Source organism: Entelurus aequoreus, linkage group LG09 (genome assembly GCF_033978785.1).
Source record: "Entelurus aequoreus isolate RoL-2023_Sb linkage group LG09, RoL_Eaeq_v1.1, whole genome shotgun sequence".
NCBI lineage: Eukaryota > Metazoa > Chordata > Actinopteri > Syngnathiformes > Syngnathidae > Entelurus > Entelurus aequoreus.
The window spans coordinates 50174267-50190388 of record NC_084739.1 but is presented as its reverse complement, the minus strand read 5'-3'; the positions used below and the strand labels follow the sequence as shown (position 1 = coordinate 50190388).

At 38.2% G+C, this 16122-nt stretch overlaps 1 protein-coding gene across 2 annotated transcripts in view; it reads left to right on the top strand.

The window, feature by feature from the left end:
• Positions 1–16122, top strand: part of fbxw4 (F-box and WD repeat domain containing 4) — a 170777-nt gene that overhangs the window by 105300 nt on the left and 49355 nt on the right. For both annotated transcript variants that reach the window (XM_062058895.1, XM_062058894.1), the window contains exon 7: positions 7113–7253. In XM_062058895.1, coding sequence (XP_061914879.1) covers positions 7113–7253 — 141 coding nt within the window. The remainder of the gene's footprint in view (positions 1–7112; positions 7254–16122) is intronic.

The following is a 16122-nucleotide window of genomic DNA, read 5'->3' as shown; positions in this document are numbered from 1 at the left end:
AATCGTTGGCACACACATGTCTATATATTTGTTAAATGCGCAAATAATTTACATGATCTAAAGCATAGATTAATCATAAACTCTGAACTGTGACCTTGGCACCTCGCTCAAACAAATAAACGGTTGACCTCATTACTTGTGGGACAAAATGTACCATTCGCCCTGATAACATACATTGCTCAGACCAATTAATCTTCATGAAGGTTGATTGCTTTAAATAACCAACGTAATTGTGACGACAACACCCACTTTTGGAGTCTCACACAGAGCAAACCTAGCTGAACTTGGAACTTCAAAAACAAACCATGGCATCACGATTGTGACTGATGGTGCAAATAATATGCAAGTGACTGTGCGCAAAGTGGGATTGAGAGTGCGCATTAAGTGCTTTGCACACACGATAAACCTTGTAAACCATCACAGTGTTGCCGTGTCCAAGCAGAAGCCGCTGCAACTGCCATCGCACATTATAATCATCGATGGAACAGCACTGTGGAAATGTTGAGTCGTTAACGGCAGCAGCAAGCTTCCATAGTAGCGGCTCTCACAGCTCAGCGATCAAACAAAACAATCCTTGATACACTTGACAGCTGCCATAGAAGACATGCTGAAGACCTTGTGAATTTGCTGCATGCGTTTAACACACCACAGTGTTGTGTGAGCAGAAATGTCCCACAGTGTTGTATGAGCTGAAGAGCAAGATGGAACACAGGAAAGAAGTTCAGCACTTCAAAGACCATACACCGAATGAAACAATACCTTAATTGTTAGCTTCTCGGTTTTTTTTAACAAATGACATCAGTAGTTTGACTGCAGCTGATGACCTTAACATTAATTATGTCACAATGTTTTAGGTTTCCGCTGGATCAGAACTTTGTAAAAGCTACAGTTACTAATTTGGTCTCTTTGCATGGACATGTAATGTTATAGCAAATGTTACTATTATCAAATACGTGTTGTTCACTAGGGGCAGCACGGTGGAACAGGGGTTAGTGCATGTGCCTCACAATACGAAGGTCCTGAGTAATCCTGACTTCAATCCCGGGCTCGGGATCTTTCTGTGTGGAGTTTGGTGTGTCTTCCCGTGACTGCGTGGGTTCCCACCGGGTTCCCTCTGGGTTCTCCGGCTTCCTCCCACCGCCAAAAACATGCACCTGGGGATAGGTTGATTGGCAACACTAAATTGGCCCTAGTGTGTGAATGTGAGTGTGAATGTTGTCTGTCTATCTGTGTTGGCCCTGTGATGAGGTGGCGACTTGTTCAGAGTGTACTCTGCCTTCCGCCCGAATGCAGCTGAGATAGGCTCCAGCACCCCCGCGACCCCAAAAGGGACAAGCAGTAGAAAATGGATGGATGGATGGCGTTGTTCACTTTTACTCACAAGCGTTATATTATTAACTAGGAGTTATTTGGATTTGTCAACATCCGTTACCACAGGCATTTTTTCTGCATGGAAAACTGCTGTTTTATTTGGGTTCGATTCCCATGTTTGTATACATGTAACAATTCATGAGACTGCTGCATCTGACAGAACACCAGGTGGCAGTATAAGAGATAGTTATTTTGTTTTTTCGTGTAATAAATTAGTTCAGGCATGCACTTAACACAAACTAGAAAGAAGAGTTAAATGCCTCAAAGTAATAGAATATCACAATATTGTATCAATGTTCACATGCTATACAGCTACGTAGACTGAAGAACATCAGCTAAACAAAACAAATGTAATAAAAACAGATGACAATTTCTCAGATGTACAAATGTAAAAACTCACTGAACAAGCAGCTTCATTTACTCTTATCCAGTTATAAAAATATGTCCTTTTTCAAATTCACACCAATATCACTTTGTACAAGCACAATAAATTGTTTATTTTCTTTTGCTAGCTAAATGCTGCGTGCTTTAATAAGTAAATTGTGTTTAATATTCAGTTATATTACAAAATGAACAACATCCCATTCCCAAACAATGGCAATAAAAACTCTTCTGATTCTTCTTCTGATTCTTCTGATCATTATTTATTTGAAAGTACCACATTTCAAATGATGACAAATTTTAAAAAAATACTTTTTACATGTTTTGTTTGTTGGTTTACTGCAAAACTTGACTTATTTTGAGTGCTATAACCAAATGTATTTATGATAGTTATTATATGTTGTGCAGGTGGTCACAGTCCCTGTAGATGTAAGAAAATTATTTTTGATATTTTGCATGCAATGTGGTTGGAGAATTTGTAGTTTTATGTTGTTGGAACAATCACATGATTTTAATCATCATTTTTCAGTAGTTTTAATATTTATGTGATGATTATTTGTCAGTGAATTTGTAACTCTTGGCTTCAGTTCATAGTTGTGTGCTTTTAGAGGAGTCCCTACCGCACGCAGACTCCAACTCGACCTAATCAAGGACTCCCCATTGGCTGAGACTTTGCCATGAGACCCTGGCAATGACAAAGCTCTCACCCAGTAAGGTGCCCTGTGGGGTAAATCCTTGTCCAATAAGATGGCCCCCTGTGGTAAAGCTGGGGGATTATCAGTGGATGGAGGTCCAGGGCAAGGAGGGAAGTAGCGGGCTGCTTGGTCACCAAGGCTGTGGCCTCCTTGAAATGGTTGCTACGATGCAGGTATCAAATGTGTGAGAGTCACACACAGTCACGGTCATGAAGGGTATTAAATAGCAACAAAGAGACAGTTATTCTGCAATAATACGCCCTGCTGAGTGCAGGTTATTCTCCAATAATCAAGAGACTTTGAGCAAAGAGCTGTGATCACAAGAGCATGGTGCTTCACTGGCACGTTCTTCCAGGTCACAGAACATCAACCTACACACCATTTGTGTGTGTGCACAGTTCCACATGCTAATTACAACAGAAAAATGTGTCCGTACAACTCAAAACTAAACTAAACATTTACCAGTACTATCATGTGACACGTTCAGCTGCAAGGGTCAACTCGAGCTGCAAACTAAGCAATGTTTTGATAGTCGACTAATAATGGAGAGGTCTTCAGAGATCTTATTTCAATGTCTTATTTAGCCCTTACTCATTCAGTGTAGGAATGTTTGAGTGTGCTAATGATAATGACACATTCCCTCTTTGAAAAATAGCCTTCTTATCCTGCATTGCTGCCTACTCAGCTATTGTACTTCCAATACAAAAATATATATATACTACTATCATTTTATTCTCCTGATATTTTATTCTCCTGATGATGATATCAGTGTGTGCGAGTGATGACCTCATCAAACTGTACCATGCTCCACAGAAAAACACGCTTGCTAGCTCAAGCTACACTTAAACATTTTTTGTTGTCAATTTTCCTTACAGTAAATCCTGCTGAGACTGAAAGTGTGCTTTGAGTTAGAGGAAGGCTGACAAGCACATTGTTATTTTCTACACCATGATTCCACAGATGTTTAAGCATATTGTCTCCTCACAATAGAATTGTGTTGCAAATGTTGGACTGAGCCCACTGGTATTTTTTTATTTACTTACTTTTGAGCATGGTTGCAATGCACGCATGCTTCCTGTGGCTTCTTCTTCATAGGTTTCTGACAGTTATTTCTCCTTGCTTTCTCTCGATGAGCTTCAAGAGGTAGTAACCTGAAAGGGGTTTTCAACAGTCTTGAAGGAGTTAGCTCATCGAGAGAATGCCAAGAGTGTGCGAAAAAGTAATCATGGTGGCTATTTTGAAGAAACTAGAATATAAAACATGTTTTCAGTTATTTCACCTTTTTTGTTAAGTATATAACTCCACATGTGTTCATTCATAGTTTTCATGCCTTCAGTGACAATCTACAATGTAAATCAGAGGTGTCCAAACTTTTTCCACTGAGGGCCGCACACGGAAAAATTAAAGCATGCGGGGGCCATTTTGATATTTTTCATTTTCAAACCGTAACAAAATATATGGATTTGTTTTTTGTTTTTTTAACCTTCAGGGCTCTCTAGGACCATAAAGGGTCTAAGTCATTAAAATGTTAAAAACAAGTCAAATTATTATTGTATTTTTTTATTTAACGCTTACAGTAAATCTCTACAGTATATCAACTTCAGGTTGATGTAAAGTTAAAAAAAAACAAAAAGGTTTCATGCCTTTTCTGTCAAAGACAACTTTGTGTTTTATAATAAAACTGAAATATGCAGTATTTCCCCCACTGCCCAAAACATTCTGAAAGCAATGTTTGACGAAGTAATTAGAGCCTTAAAAAGATCAATAATGCAGGACACCATTTATTTTAATTCATTATTATTTTTCAGTAATCACAGTGAAAAGATAAATAAAATCCCATTAAATATATATATATATATATATATATATATATATATATATATATATATATATATATATATATATATATATATATATATATATATATATATATATATATATATATATATATATATATGGCAAAAAAAAGAAAAAGAAAGATAAACAGCCTGCATGGCAGCTTTGTGTCAACATTGCAACTCATTCCACTTTTTGTAATGTTTTTTTTTATTTTTGCAATAGCATTTCCAGAATGTGTCGCGGGCCGGTAAACAATTAGCTGCGGGCCGCAAATGGCCCCCGGGCCGCTCTTTGGACACCCCTGATGTAAATAGTCATGAAAATAAAGAAAACGCATTGAATGAGAAGGCGTGTCCAAACTTTTGACCTGTATTGTATGTGTATATATATATATGTGTGTGTGTGTATTGTCTATGTACATATATATATATATATATATATATATATATATATATATATATATATATATATATATATATATATATATATATATATATATATATATATATATATATGTGTGTGTGGGGAAAAAATCACAAGACTATTTCATCTCTACAGGCCTGTTTCATGAGGGTTTCCTCAATCGTCAGGAGATTTTAATGGAAGCATTCACATACCATGGTTTATATAGGGCACAGAGCGGGTGGGTGCAGGCAGGCATAGGGGCGTGGTGATTGGCTCATGTGTTACCTAGGAGGTGTTTCCTTCTGTGACGGCATGCTGATACAATTTCGCTGCGCTTGTTGAGGGATGACAAGTCTGGACTGTATATAATAAACAGTTTCTCTTTTAAGCATAGGTTGCATCTTTTATTACCACTGTTGTAAGGTGTGCTGAATGCAAGAATTTGCCATGTTATCGAATATTCAACATTATTGTCTTTGAGATTCCAAATGTCTTTACTGAGTTCTGTAGTATTCCGCAAGCTTTTGCTTCTGAAAGAGGCTTTGTGATTGTTCCATCTGGTTTTGAATGCTCTCTCAGTTAATCCTACATATGTGTCGGATGTGTTAATGTCCTTGCGTGTTACCTTTGCTTGGTAAACGACTGATGGTTGTAAGCACCCCCCGTTGAGAGGGCAATCAGGTTTCTTGCGGCAGTTGCAGCCTTTGTCGGTTTTGGAGTCGTTCTGCCTGGTGGTGGACGGTTCCTTTTCAATTGCTTTATTGTGGTTTGAAATGATTTGTCGTATGTTGTTCATGCAGCTGTAGCTCAATTTAATGTTGTTCTTGTTGAATACTTTTCTTAGGGTGTTGCCTTTGGGGAAGTGTTTGTCGATCAGGGTGAGGAATTTGTGGCCAATATTAGTTGAGACGTTTTTGCTGTATGGGGGGTTGTACCAGATAATGTTGTTTCGTTTTCTGCTCCTTTTTGGTTGGTTTCCTGGCGTGGGTTCGTAGGTGAGGGTGAAGTTGTATCCGCTTTCATCAAGTGCTTTTTGGTACGGGGGGGGGTTGCTTTTGTCGAATTCAGCTTTGCTAGATGACAGCATCGATAGTCTTTTATTAATACCGGTAGGTATTCTTTTCGTGGTGGTGGGTGGGTGGTTGCTGTCATGGTGCACGTATTGGAGTGTTGTGTTGAGTTTCGTGAATGGTTGGTAGCTGTTATTCCTCAGGTTGAAAGTGACGTCAAGGAAGTTGACGGTTTGCTTGTTGGCTTCAATCGTGATCCGTAGGCCGTTCTCTTTGAAGATTTGGCATATACGCTTCTTGGTATTTTCGCTGCTCCTTGGCGAGGCGCGGCACGAACGACTCCAAAACCGACAAAGGCTGCAACTGCCGCAAGAAACCTGATTGCCCTCTCAACGGGGGGTGCTTACGACCATCAGTCGTTTACCAAGCAAAGGTAACACGCAAGGACATTAACACATCCGACACATATGTAGGATTAACTATGTGTGTGTTAGGGCTGTCAAACGATCCAAATATTTAATCGCAATTAATTGCATGTTCATAGTTAACTCAAAATTAATCGCGATATCACAGATAGACATACTTTTTCATCATTAATAGGTGTACTCTAGACAGATAATTTTCAAGTTTTAACACCATGAATGGACAATTAATTTGCTTTAATGAAATCTTTCTCAACATTAAGCTTTTTTTAAACAGCTCAACACAAAAAAGACAAACACGCTTTTCATGACAAAAAAAAAATGTGCCGTGTGATTTTGTATTTTGTAGGAATACAGAATTTGTGTTGTATTTATATTCAGAGAAGAAGCTACACTGGGTTTAGATACTGTATTGCTGCCCAAGATGCTTCAACAAAGAATCAAGCAAACGTGAATACTTATGAATGTACATGTGATATCTTTAGTTTTATTAAATTTGCAAAATAAAAAAACGTTTCTACATTGTCATCATGTGGAGACTTTTGAGGACAAAATTTAATTAATTCAATTTTTGAATAAGGCTGTAACATAACAAAATGTGGAAAAAGTGAAGCGCTGTGTATACTCTCCAGATGCACTGTATACTTACCACATGTATATGGTAGTGTTCATATACCACATACAGTATATTATGTAAGTTGGCCCCACTTTGGGCACCTCTGCTCTATACAGTGTGGACCTTTTGTATGCTAAAGCATAACGCTCAGAGGTCAAGCATACATTAGCATAAGATCATTTGTCTGGGATTGTGTTCCAACTGTTTGGGTATACAGTGTAGTAGGTACATACATGCCCGGGTTAGCCTGCTTATGATGATGATGTCATTTAAAACTACCCTATCTGGCACAGATCAACACGCTAACGTAACCATCAAAGCAGATTACCACTGCTTTTGAATATTTGCTTGTCCATCCTTCCCCCGCCTACAGATTGGAGTGTGTCTGCTGTCTGGGTTCAGAGTTCCGCAGAGGTGCGGGTGTGTTGGATATGGTGTTTGAGACGCCTTTTCATCTCCTCACCTGTGGCTATGACACCTTTATTCGACTCTGGGACCTTCGCCTGAGTCCGCAGTGAGTTCAAACTTGTTTGTTTTTGCTAAATAAAGAGTAGAATCCTTCACTCTAAGGACCCCTTTTGATGTTTTCAAACTTTACAAGTGACATTACTCTTCCTGTTACTTTACATACTGACCTAAGGCTACACTGTCACAAAGGGTTCTATTTTCCCATGTGCTTCTGTGAAAAAAGCTGCACAATTGTGTGGACTCCTGCTGCAGAGCATTCTCACACTCAACTTAAGTCTGTTATTGAGCCTTCATCCAAGATGCGTGTTTGGTTGGAGCAAACCTTAAATTTGGGCGTTCTCAGTACAATATGGCCTTGAGTGTATTCTCCCATTGACTTAAGTACTTTGGTTTGAGGAATAAGTACTTTTGAGGCCGGAATAAATCCAGCGCTACTGGAAGGTGAAACATTATATGGTACTTAAAGTTTTTATGCAGTGTACACACAGGTAAAATGATCAAATAAACTTTCAGAAAACTGTCAAATCTATTCTGATTGCTTTAATTGAGACACCTGAAAACATTTATTGAGATGTGGATGAATACACCATAATGCCACTGTGTATTAATTATTAAAAATCACACTAAAAACACACAGGAAGACAAACAGCTGTCGCAGCCTCTCTAATGTGTCACAACTTCCAAAAAATTGTACTAAACAGAACTCTTCAAATCCCAAATAAAATCACAAATACTTTGTTTTAGAGGAGTAAACAAAGTTTCATCTACAGATTATTATTCACATCCAGCAAGGAAAAAGAAGCTGTTTTAGCGTGCATACACACACTACATCACCATGACACGTGACAAGCACTGCCTGGATCGAAATGGCCTTTTGAAATTTAGAGTTATTTTTTTCCCCCAAACAACCGGTGCCATCGATTGTCCGTCTCATTATTAATGAGCCCGCTTTCATTCCAGGTTTAAGCACTTTTGCCTCACTTACAGGGGATGGGCATGTCCGCAGGCTGGATGGGAGAATACGAAAAGAGAAAGATGCATAACTTAAAGCGCGTAAAAAAAAACACTTACCCGTAAGTGCAAACGGGAAAATAGATCCCTTAAAGTATCAGTAGGGTGGAAAAACAAGTTGCCTCTATGTTGAAGCTATTAACATATATATCTGATTTATGACACCAAAATACTTCCAAAGTTTGCAAGTAAAAATGTATTTTCCACTCTACTGGTACTTCATTGAATAATGAAGGGTGTCATTCATTTTGTACTGCAGGTGATTGTTTACTATATTTTGGGGTCGAGGAGTTCAGTCAAGGAAGACAAATCTGTTCTGATTGGCAAATGACACTGGGGACTTGGATAGTGGTAAGGTTGGGGGGAAATTGCCTGGAGGGGGTCTCTCTTTAGATATAAAAAATTAATCAGCCTCCGGAGAATCCCAGGGTCATCCTGAAATTCAGGTTGTCTGGAAATTCAGGCAAGCATCAATAAACCTTTTAAAAACGAACAGGCGGAAAAATACATTACCGTACATATATTTTATAAAGTCATTGTAATGTAAAAGTAGGTGCTTAACTTTGTAAGTGAAGTCATAATTATGACCTGTGTTGTTTATTTTAACAGTATAGTCTGTTCTGTCACTAAGTGTAGTGTATGCTTGCATGCGTGGGTGAATGTCTGCCCATCATCTGTCCATGAAGTATTTTCATCTCTTATTGATGACAATGCCTAATGGACAATCAATGCTTATTGATAGAAAAATACTCTTCTTAACCACTGGCCAGATCTAGTCACAAACACTCTATACACATGGATCACTTACATTGGATTACTGCAGTTCTTTATTGCAGCTTATTGAAGGATTTACAAATATTACAAGCCATGAGGAGTAAAAAAAAAAAAAAAGGTGGCATTGTATGTTTAATTGGAGAAGCTAGCAACGCAACTCACACTTCCTTTTTACGTTTCATTTTTACACACATTCCTCCAAGTACTTTTGTTTACTTCTATGGTGTAAGGTGGTGCTTATCAATAATAACTGACAGAAGGAGTGATTACATTATTGGGAAAATACCTTAAAATGTTGTTGATTTTAAAGGCCTACTGAAACCCACTACTACCGACCACGCAGTCTGATAGTTTATATAACAATGATGAAATCTTAACATTGCAACACATGCCAATACGGCCGGGTGAACTTATAAAGTGCAGTTTTAAATTTCCCGCTAAACTTCCGGTTAAAAACGTATGACGTATGCGCGTGACATCAATCGTTGAAACGGAAGTATTCGGCCCCATTGAATCCAATACAAAAAGCTCTGTTTTCATCTCAAAATTCCACAGTATTCTGGACATCTGTGTTGGTGAATCTTTTGCAATTTGTTTAATGAACAATGAAGACTGCAAAGAAGAAAGTTGTAGGTGGGATCGGTGTATTAGCGGCGGACTACAGCAACACAACCAGGAGGACTTTGAGATGGATAGCAGACGCGCTAGCCGCCGACCTCACCTTGACTTCCTCCGTCTCCGGGCCGCCAACCGCATCTATGATCGGGTGAAGTCTTTCGTCGCTCCGTCGATCGCTGGAACGCAGGTGAGCACGGTGTTGATGAGCAGATGAAGGCTGGCTGGCGTAAGTGGATAGCTAATGTTTTTGGCATAGCTCTGTGAGGTCCCGTTGCTAAGTTAGCTTCAATGGCGTCGTTAGCAACAGCATTGTTAAGCTTCGCCAGCCTCGAAAGCATTAACCGTGTATTTACATGTCCATGGTTTAATAGTATTGTTGATTTTCTTCCGGTAGAGACCAAAAGTTGCAAACTTTATCGTCGTTGTTCTATACTAAATCAAGTATGACACATAAAATGGATCTGCTATCCCCGTTTAAATAAAACAAATTCATTTCAGTAGGCCTTTAAAGCACAGGTGTCAAAATGATGTGGCTCGTCACGTCATTTTATGCGGCCCAAAAAGGTCAAAATAATGCGGCTCAGTAAGGCTTTTCATCTTTCTTGATACATGTATTTTAATTTTGACATTAAACACATGTAATGCATGCATATGCAGTACTGAAAGGAGCCATATACAATAATGTGGCCAGAAATGGTACTGCAATCACGGTCAATATTCTGTAGTCTCCTCCCTCTCTCCTGACTGAAGTTGCCAAATACGCTGCCAAATCCAGCTGGAGAGACTGGGCTACTCCAAGGAACTTCAAACTTCCACTGCCTCTTACTAGAGGTTGAGGTGCTGGGACCATAATAGCTGAAAAGACAATCGTTTTGTCAATAACAAATCTCAAACCAACACATTTTACACAGAATTAGGCTATTTTCAGGAAGAAGTACGTCATGCCTGCGTACAATATCACAACAAATTACAATCATATGGTTATTGTCATTACTATCAGAAAACAAACTACAACCAACGCTAGCAATGGTGAAAATAAGTACCGGTAGAGCAGAGGTGTCCAAACTTTTTCCACTGAGGGTCGCACACGGAAAAATTCAAGCATGCGGGGACCATTTTGATATTTTTCATTTTCAAACCGTAACAAAATATATAGATTTGTTTTGGGGTTTTGTTTAACCTTCAGGGCTCTCGGGGAACATAAAGGGTCTAAGTCATTAAAATGTTAAAAACAAGTCAAATTATTATTGTATTTTTTTATTTAACGCTTACAGTAAATCTCTACAGTATATCAACTTCAGGTTGATTAAGTTAAAAAAAACAAAAAGGTTTTATGCCTTTTCTGTCAAAGACAACTTTGTGTTTTATAATAAAACTGAAATATGCAGTATTTCCCCCACTACCCAAAACATTCCGAAAGCAATGTTTGATGAAGTAATTAGAGCCTTAAAAAGATTAATAATGCAGGACACCATTGATTTTAATTCATTATTATTTTTGAGTAATCACAGTGAAAAGATAAATAAATTCCCATTAAATATATTTGGGATCCACAAGGTGCCCCACTCATAAAGTGATACATTTTTATTAGTTTTTTTTTACTTTCAACACTTAAGTTACGAGATCAACTTCAGATATATCTGTCGATTTTACATTTCAACTATTATTTTGTTTGTTTTTATGCTCTTTTGTCAAAGAAAGGAGCCTTGAATAGGTCAATAATTCATTACAACATTGATCTTTTTTTTTTTGGAGCAATGGCAAAAAAAAGAAAAATAAAGATAGACAAAAGAAAAAAAAACGGCCTGCATGTCAGCTTTGTGTCAACATTGCAACTCATTCCACTTTTTTTAATGTTTTTTTTTATTTTTGCAATAGCATTTCCAGAATGTGTCGCGGGTCGGTAAACAATTAGCTGCGGGCCGCAAATGGCCCCCCGGGTCGCACTTTGGACACCCCTGAAGTAAAGCATGCTTAGCAGCTTTATGTATGTCCAAAACTAAAGATGAGACATTTTAGCAAGGTATTCCATTGGCTACACGAAGGAGAAATTATTTTATCATGTGATTTGGCTGTCTCCATATATTTCACATTGCCATGATGACAGCCATGCTAATGTTGGAACCCATTTCCTCAGCGTGTCAGCATATTGAGAACGAAATAGGCACTGACACTACCCATATCCACATTGGTTTTATTTGTCGAAAATATATTTTGTCCTGTCAGTTTGAATACACATCGACATACAGGTTAATGGATATATATTACCCCCGTTAGCCTATATGTCTATGTGTCATTGACCAGGCTAGCATGCTAAGCATTACACTAGAAGCTAAGCACATCACACTAAGGATTTGTTGCACGAACATACGAGCTTTGTTAGACAAGATCATAGACTGTATTGGACAATATAGTTTACATACGAAATCTTAATTTCCATTTATTACAAGTAATAAGAAAACGTAAATGCCTGACTTCCCTACCAAGGTTGAAATTAGCAAGTTTTGCGCCAGTTAAAAAAATATTGTCTTCACAGGAAATTATTACATATAGCTCTTTTAACTCCATACTATTTGAAACAACAATCTATTCCAAACATAATTTCAAAGGCAAAATCTCCACCAAGCATTTGAGTGCCGCTCAGACAAATTTGATTGGCAAAAATGTTGATGATTAGCCGAAATGTGTGGGGAAGTTGCTGGAACTTAGTTACGAGTCCCCCGCAAAATTTGCAGGCGTCGGTGGAACAGGGGTTAGTGCATGTGCCTCACAATACGAAGGTCCTGAGTAGTCCTGAGTTCAATCCCGGGCTCGGGATCTTTCTGTGTGGAGTTTGCATGTTCTCCCCGTGACTGCGTGGGTTCGCTCCGGGTACTCCGGCTTCCTCCCGCCTCCAAAAACATGCACCTGGGGTTCGGTTGATTGGCAACACTAAATTGGCCCTAGTGTGTGAATGTGAGTGTGAATGTTGTCTGTCTATCTGTGTTGGCCCTGTGATGAGGTGGCGACTTGTCCAGGGTGTACCCATCCTTCCACCCCAATTTAGCTGAGATAGGCTCCAGCACCCCCCGCAACCCCAAAAGGGACAAGCGGTAGAAAATGGAAGGATGGATGGTTGGATTTACGGGAATTGGGAAGATTCTAACATCGCAAAATCCTTGAGGGAGTGAATAATGGAATGAATCAGCCCTCTGAATCGGCCCATGATGAAAATTAGTTTGACGCCCCTGTTTTAAAGGGTCATCATTTGTTAATGTTTATTCATACAATAATGGAAAGGGTTGCATATATATATATATATATATATATATATATATATATATATATATATATATATATATATATATATATATATATATATATATATATATATATATATATATATATATATATATATGTATATATATATATATATATATATATATGTATATATATATATATATATATATATATATATATATATATATATATATATATATGTATATATATGTATGTATATATATATATATGTATATTAGGGTTGTACGGTATACCAGTATTAGTATAGTACCGCAATACTAATGAATCATATTCGGTACTATACCGCCTCTAAAAAGTACCGGTACTGGACACATGAGGACTTTGAATATGACCAATGTATGATCCTGTAACGACTTGGTATCAGATTGATACCCAGATTTGTGATATCATCCAAAACTAATGTAAAGCATCCAAACAGAAGAATAAGTGATTATTACATTTTGACAGAAGTGTAGATAGAACATATTGAAAGAGAAAGTAAGCAGATATTAACAGTAAATGAACAAGTAGCTTAATAATTCATTTTCTACCACTTGTCCTTAATAATTTTGACAAAATGATAAATGACACAATATGTTACTGCATACGTCAGCAGACAAATTTGGAGCCCTTGTTTGTTTACTTACTAATAAAAGACAAGTTGTCTTGTATGTTCACTATTTAATTTAAGGACAAATTTGCAATAAGAAACACATGTTTAATGTACCGTAAGATTTTTTTGTTAAAATAAAGCCAATAATGCAATTTTTTGTGTTCCCCATTATTTAGAAAAGTACCGAAAAGTATCAAAATACATTTCGGTACTGGTACCAAAATATTGGTATGCGATTATGAACAAAATGTGATTAATCTCGAAATATATATATACTGTATATTTTGAGATTAATCGCATTTTGTTCATAGTTAACTCAAAATGAATCGCAATTAATAGCAGATAGGTATAATTTTTCATCATTAATAAGTGCATCCTAGACAGATGATATTCGGGGGGCGCTATCCCAGCTGTAATCTGTGATATTTGTACCTCAATACATGCTTCTGATATTCTGTATTTTACATGTTGTACAAGTTAATGGTCTTCATATTGCTTCATGACAATGTTTTGACCTTCTCTGTTAATTATTAAAATGTAATATTGAGCCTGCTAATCATTCTCTAATTGAGGACTCGACCGGAACATGTTATAAAATTATTTACACAATATTCAGCCAGCAATTTTGGTGCATCATTTGTCAATAGTGTGCAAAGTGAAGTGAAGTGAATTACATTTATATAGCGCTTTTTCTCAAGTGACTCAAAGCGCTTTACATTGTGAAACCCAATATCTAAGTTACATTTAAACCAGTGTGGGTGGCACTGGGAGCAGGTGGGTAAAGCGTCTTGCCCAAGGACACAACGGCAGTGACTAGGATGGCGGAAGTGGGGATGGAACCTGCAACCCTCAAGTTGCTGGCACGGCCGCTCTACCAACCGAGCTATACCGTCCCAAATAATAAACTATATATAGCCATTCATACTGTACTACGTGCTGGTGTTAAAGGCCTACTGAAATGAAATTGTTTTATTTAAACGGGGATAGCAGATCCATTGTATGTGTCATACTTGATCATTTCGCGATATTGCCATATTTTTGCTGAAAGGATTTAGTATAGAACAACAACGATAAAGTTCGCAACTTTTGGTCGCTGATAAAAAAAGCCTTGCCTATACCGGAAGTAGCGTGACGTCACAGGAGGAAGGATTCCTCACAATTCCCCGTTGTTTACAATGGAGCGAGAGAGATTCAGACCGAGAAAGCGACGATTATCCCATTAATTTGAGCGAGGATGAAAGATTCGTGGATGAGGAATGTTAGAGTGAAGAACTAGAGAGGCAGTGCAGTGTGTATCTTTTTTCGCTCTGACCGTAACTTAGGTACAAGGTCTCATTGGATTCCACACACTCTCCTTTTTCTATTGTGGATCACGGATTTGTATTTTAAACCACCTCGGATACTATATCCTCTTGAAAATGAGTCGAGAACGCGAAAAGGACATTCACAGTGACTTTTATCTCCACGACAATACATTAGCGAAGCTCTTTAGCTACTGAGCTAACGTGATAGCATCTGGCTCAAATGCAGATAGAAACAAAATAAATAAATCTCTGACTGGAAGGATAGACAGAAGATCAACAATACTATTAAACCATGGACATGTAACTACACGGTTAATAATTCCCAGCCTGGCAAAGCTTAACAATGCTGTTTGCTAACAACGCTGAAGCTAACTTAGCAACTTAGCAACCGGACCTCACAGAGCAATGACAAAAACATTAGCGCTCCACCTATGCCAGCCAGCCTTCATCTGCTCATCAACACCCGTGCTCACCTGCGTTCCAGCGATCGACGGCGCGACGAAGGACTTCACCCGATCACAGATGCGGTTGGCGGCTAGCGTCGGCTAGCGCGTCTGCTATCCAAGTAAGTACTCCTTGTTGTGTTGCTACAGCCAGCCGCTAATACACCGATCCCACCTACAACTTTCTTCTTTGCAATCTCCATTGTTCATTAAACAAATTGCAAAAGATTCACCAACACAGATGTCCAGAATACTGAGGAATTGTTCGATGAAAACAGATCAGTTTGTATGGTGACACATTGGGTACGAATACTTCCGTTGCCGTCGTGACGTCACGCGCATACGTCATCATACATAGACGTTTCCAACCGGAAGTTTAGCGGAAAATTTAAATTTGCACTTTATAAGTTAACCCGGCCGTATTGGCATGTGTTGCAAAGTTAAGATTTCATCATTGATATATAAACTATCAGACTGCATGGTCGGTAGTAGTGGGTTTTAGTAGGCCTTTAATGTGTATGTTAGTGTGTTATGATGGTCATTTTCCCATGGTCTGTGAACACACCGTGTCAGCGGAGAATGAACAAGTGTTGTGTGTCTTGAAATGAAGCACTGAGGCAGACGAGTGTGCATGGAGGAAATACTTGTTGGAATTGGGCCCGTTATCATAAAATTGGCATTAAAAGCTAAAAAAAAAGGTCAGACTTTGTTTGTTTTCTCCTGGACGCTTCAATATATTTTATTACTTTATTTTGTTAGGTGTGGCGGCTAATATGAAGCTACACATTGAGGAAAAACCCTATATGTAGTTCAACCGAATGTATAGCGTAGCGCTTTTATTTTTTAGCCATAAAAGTGTGTGATTGAATTGAG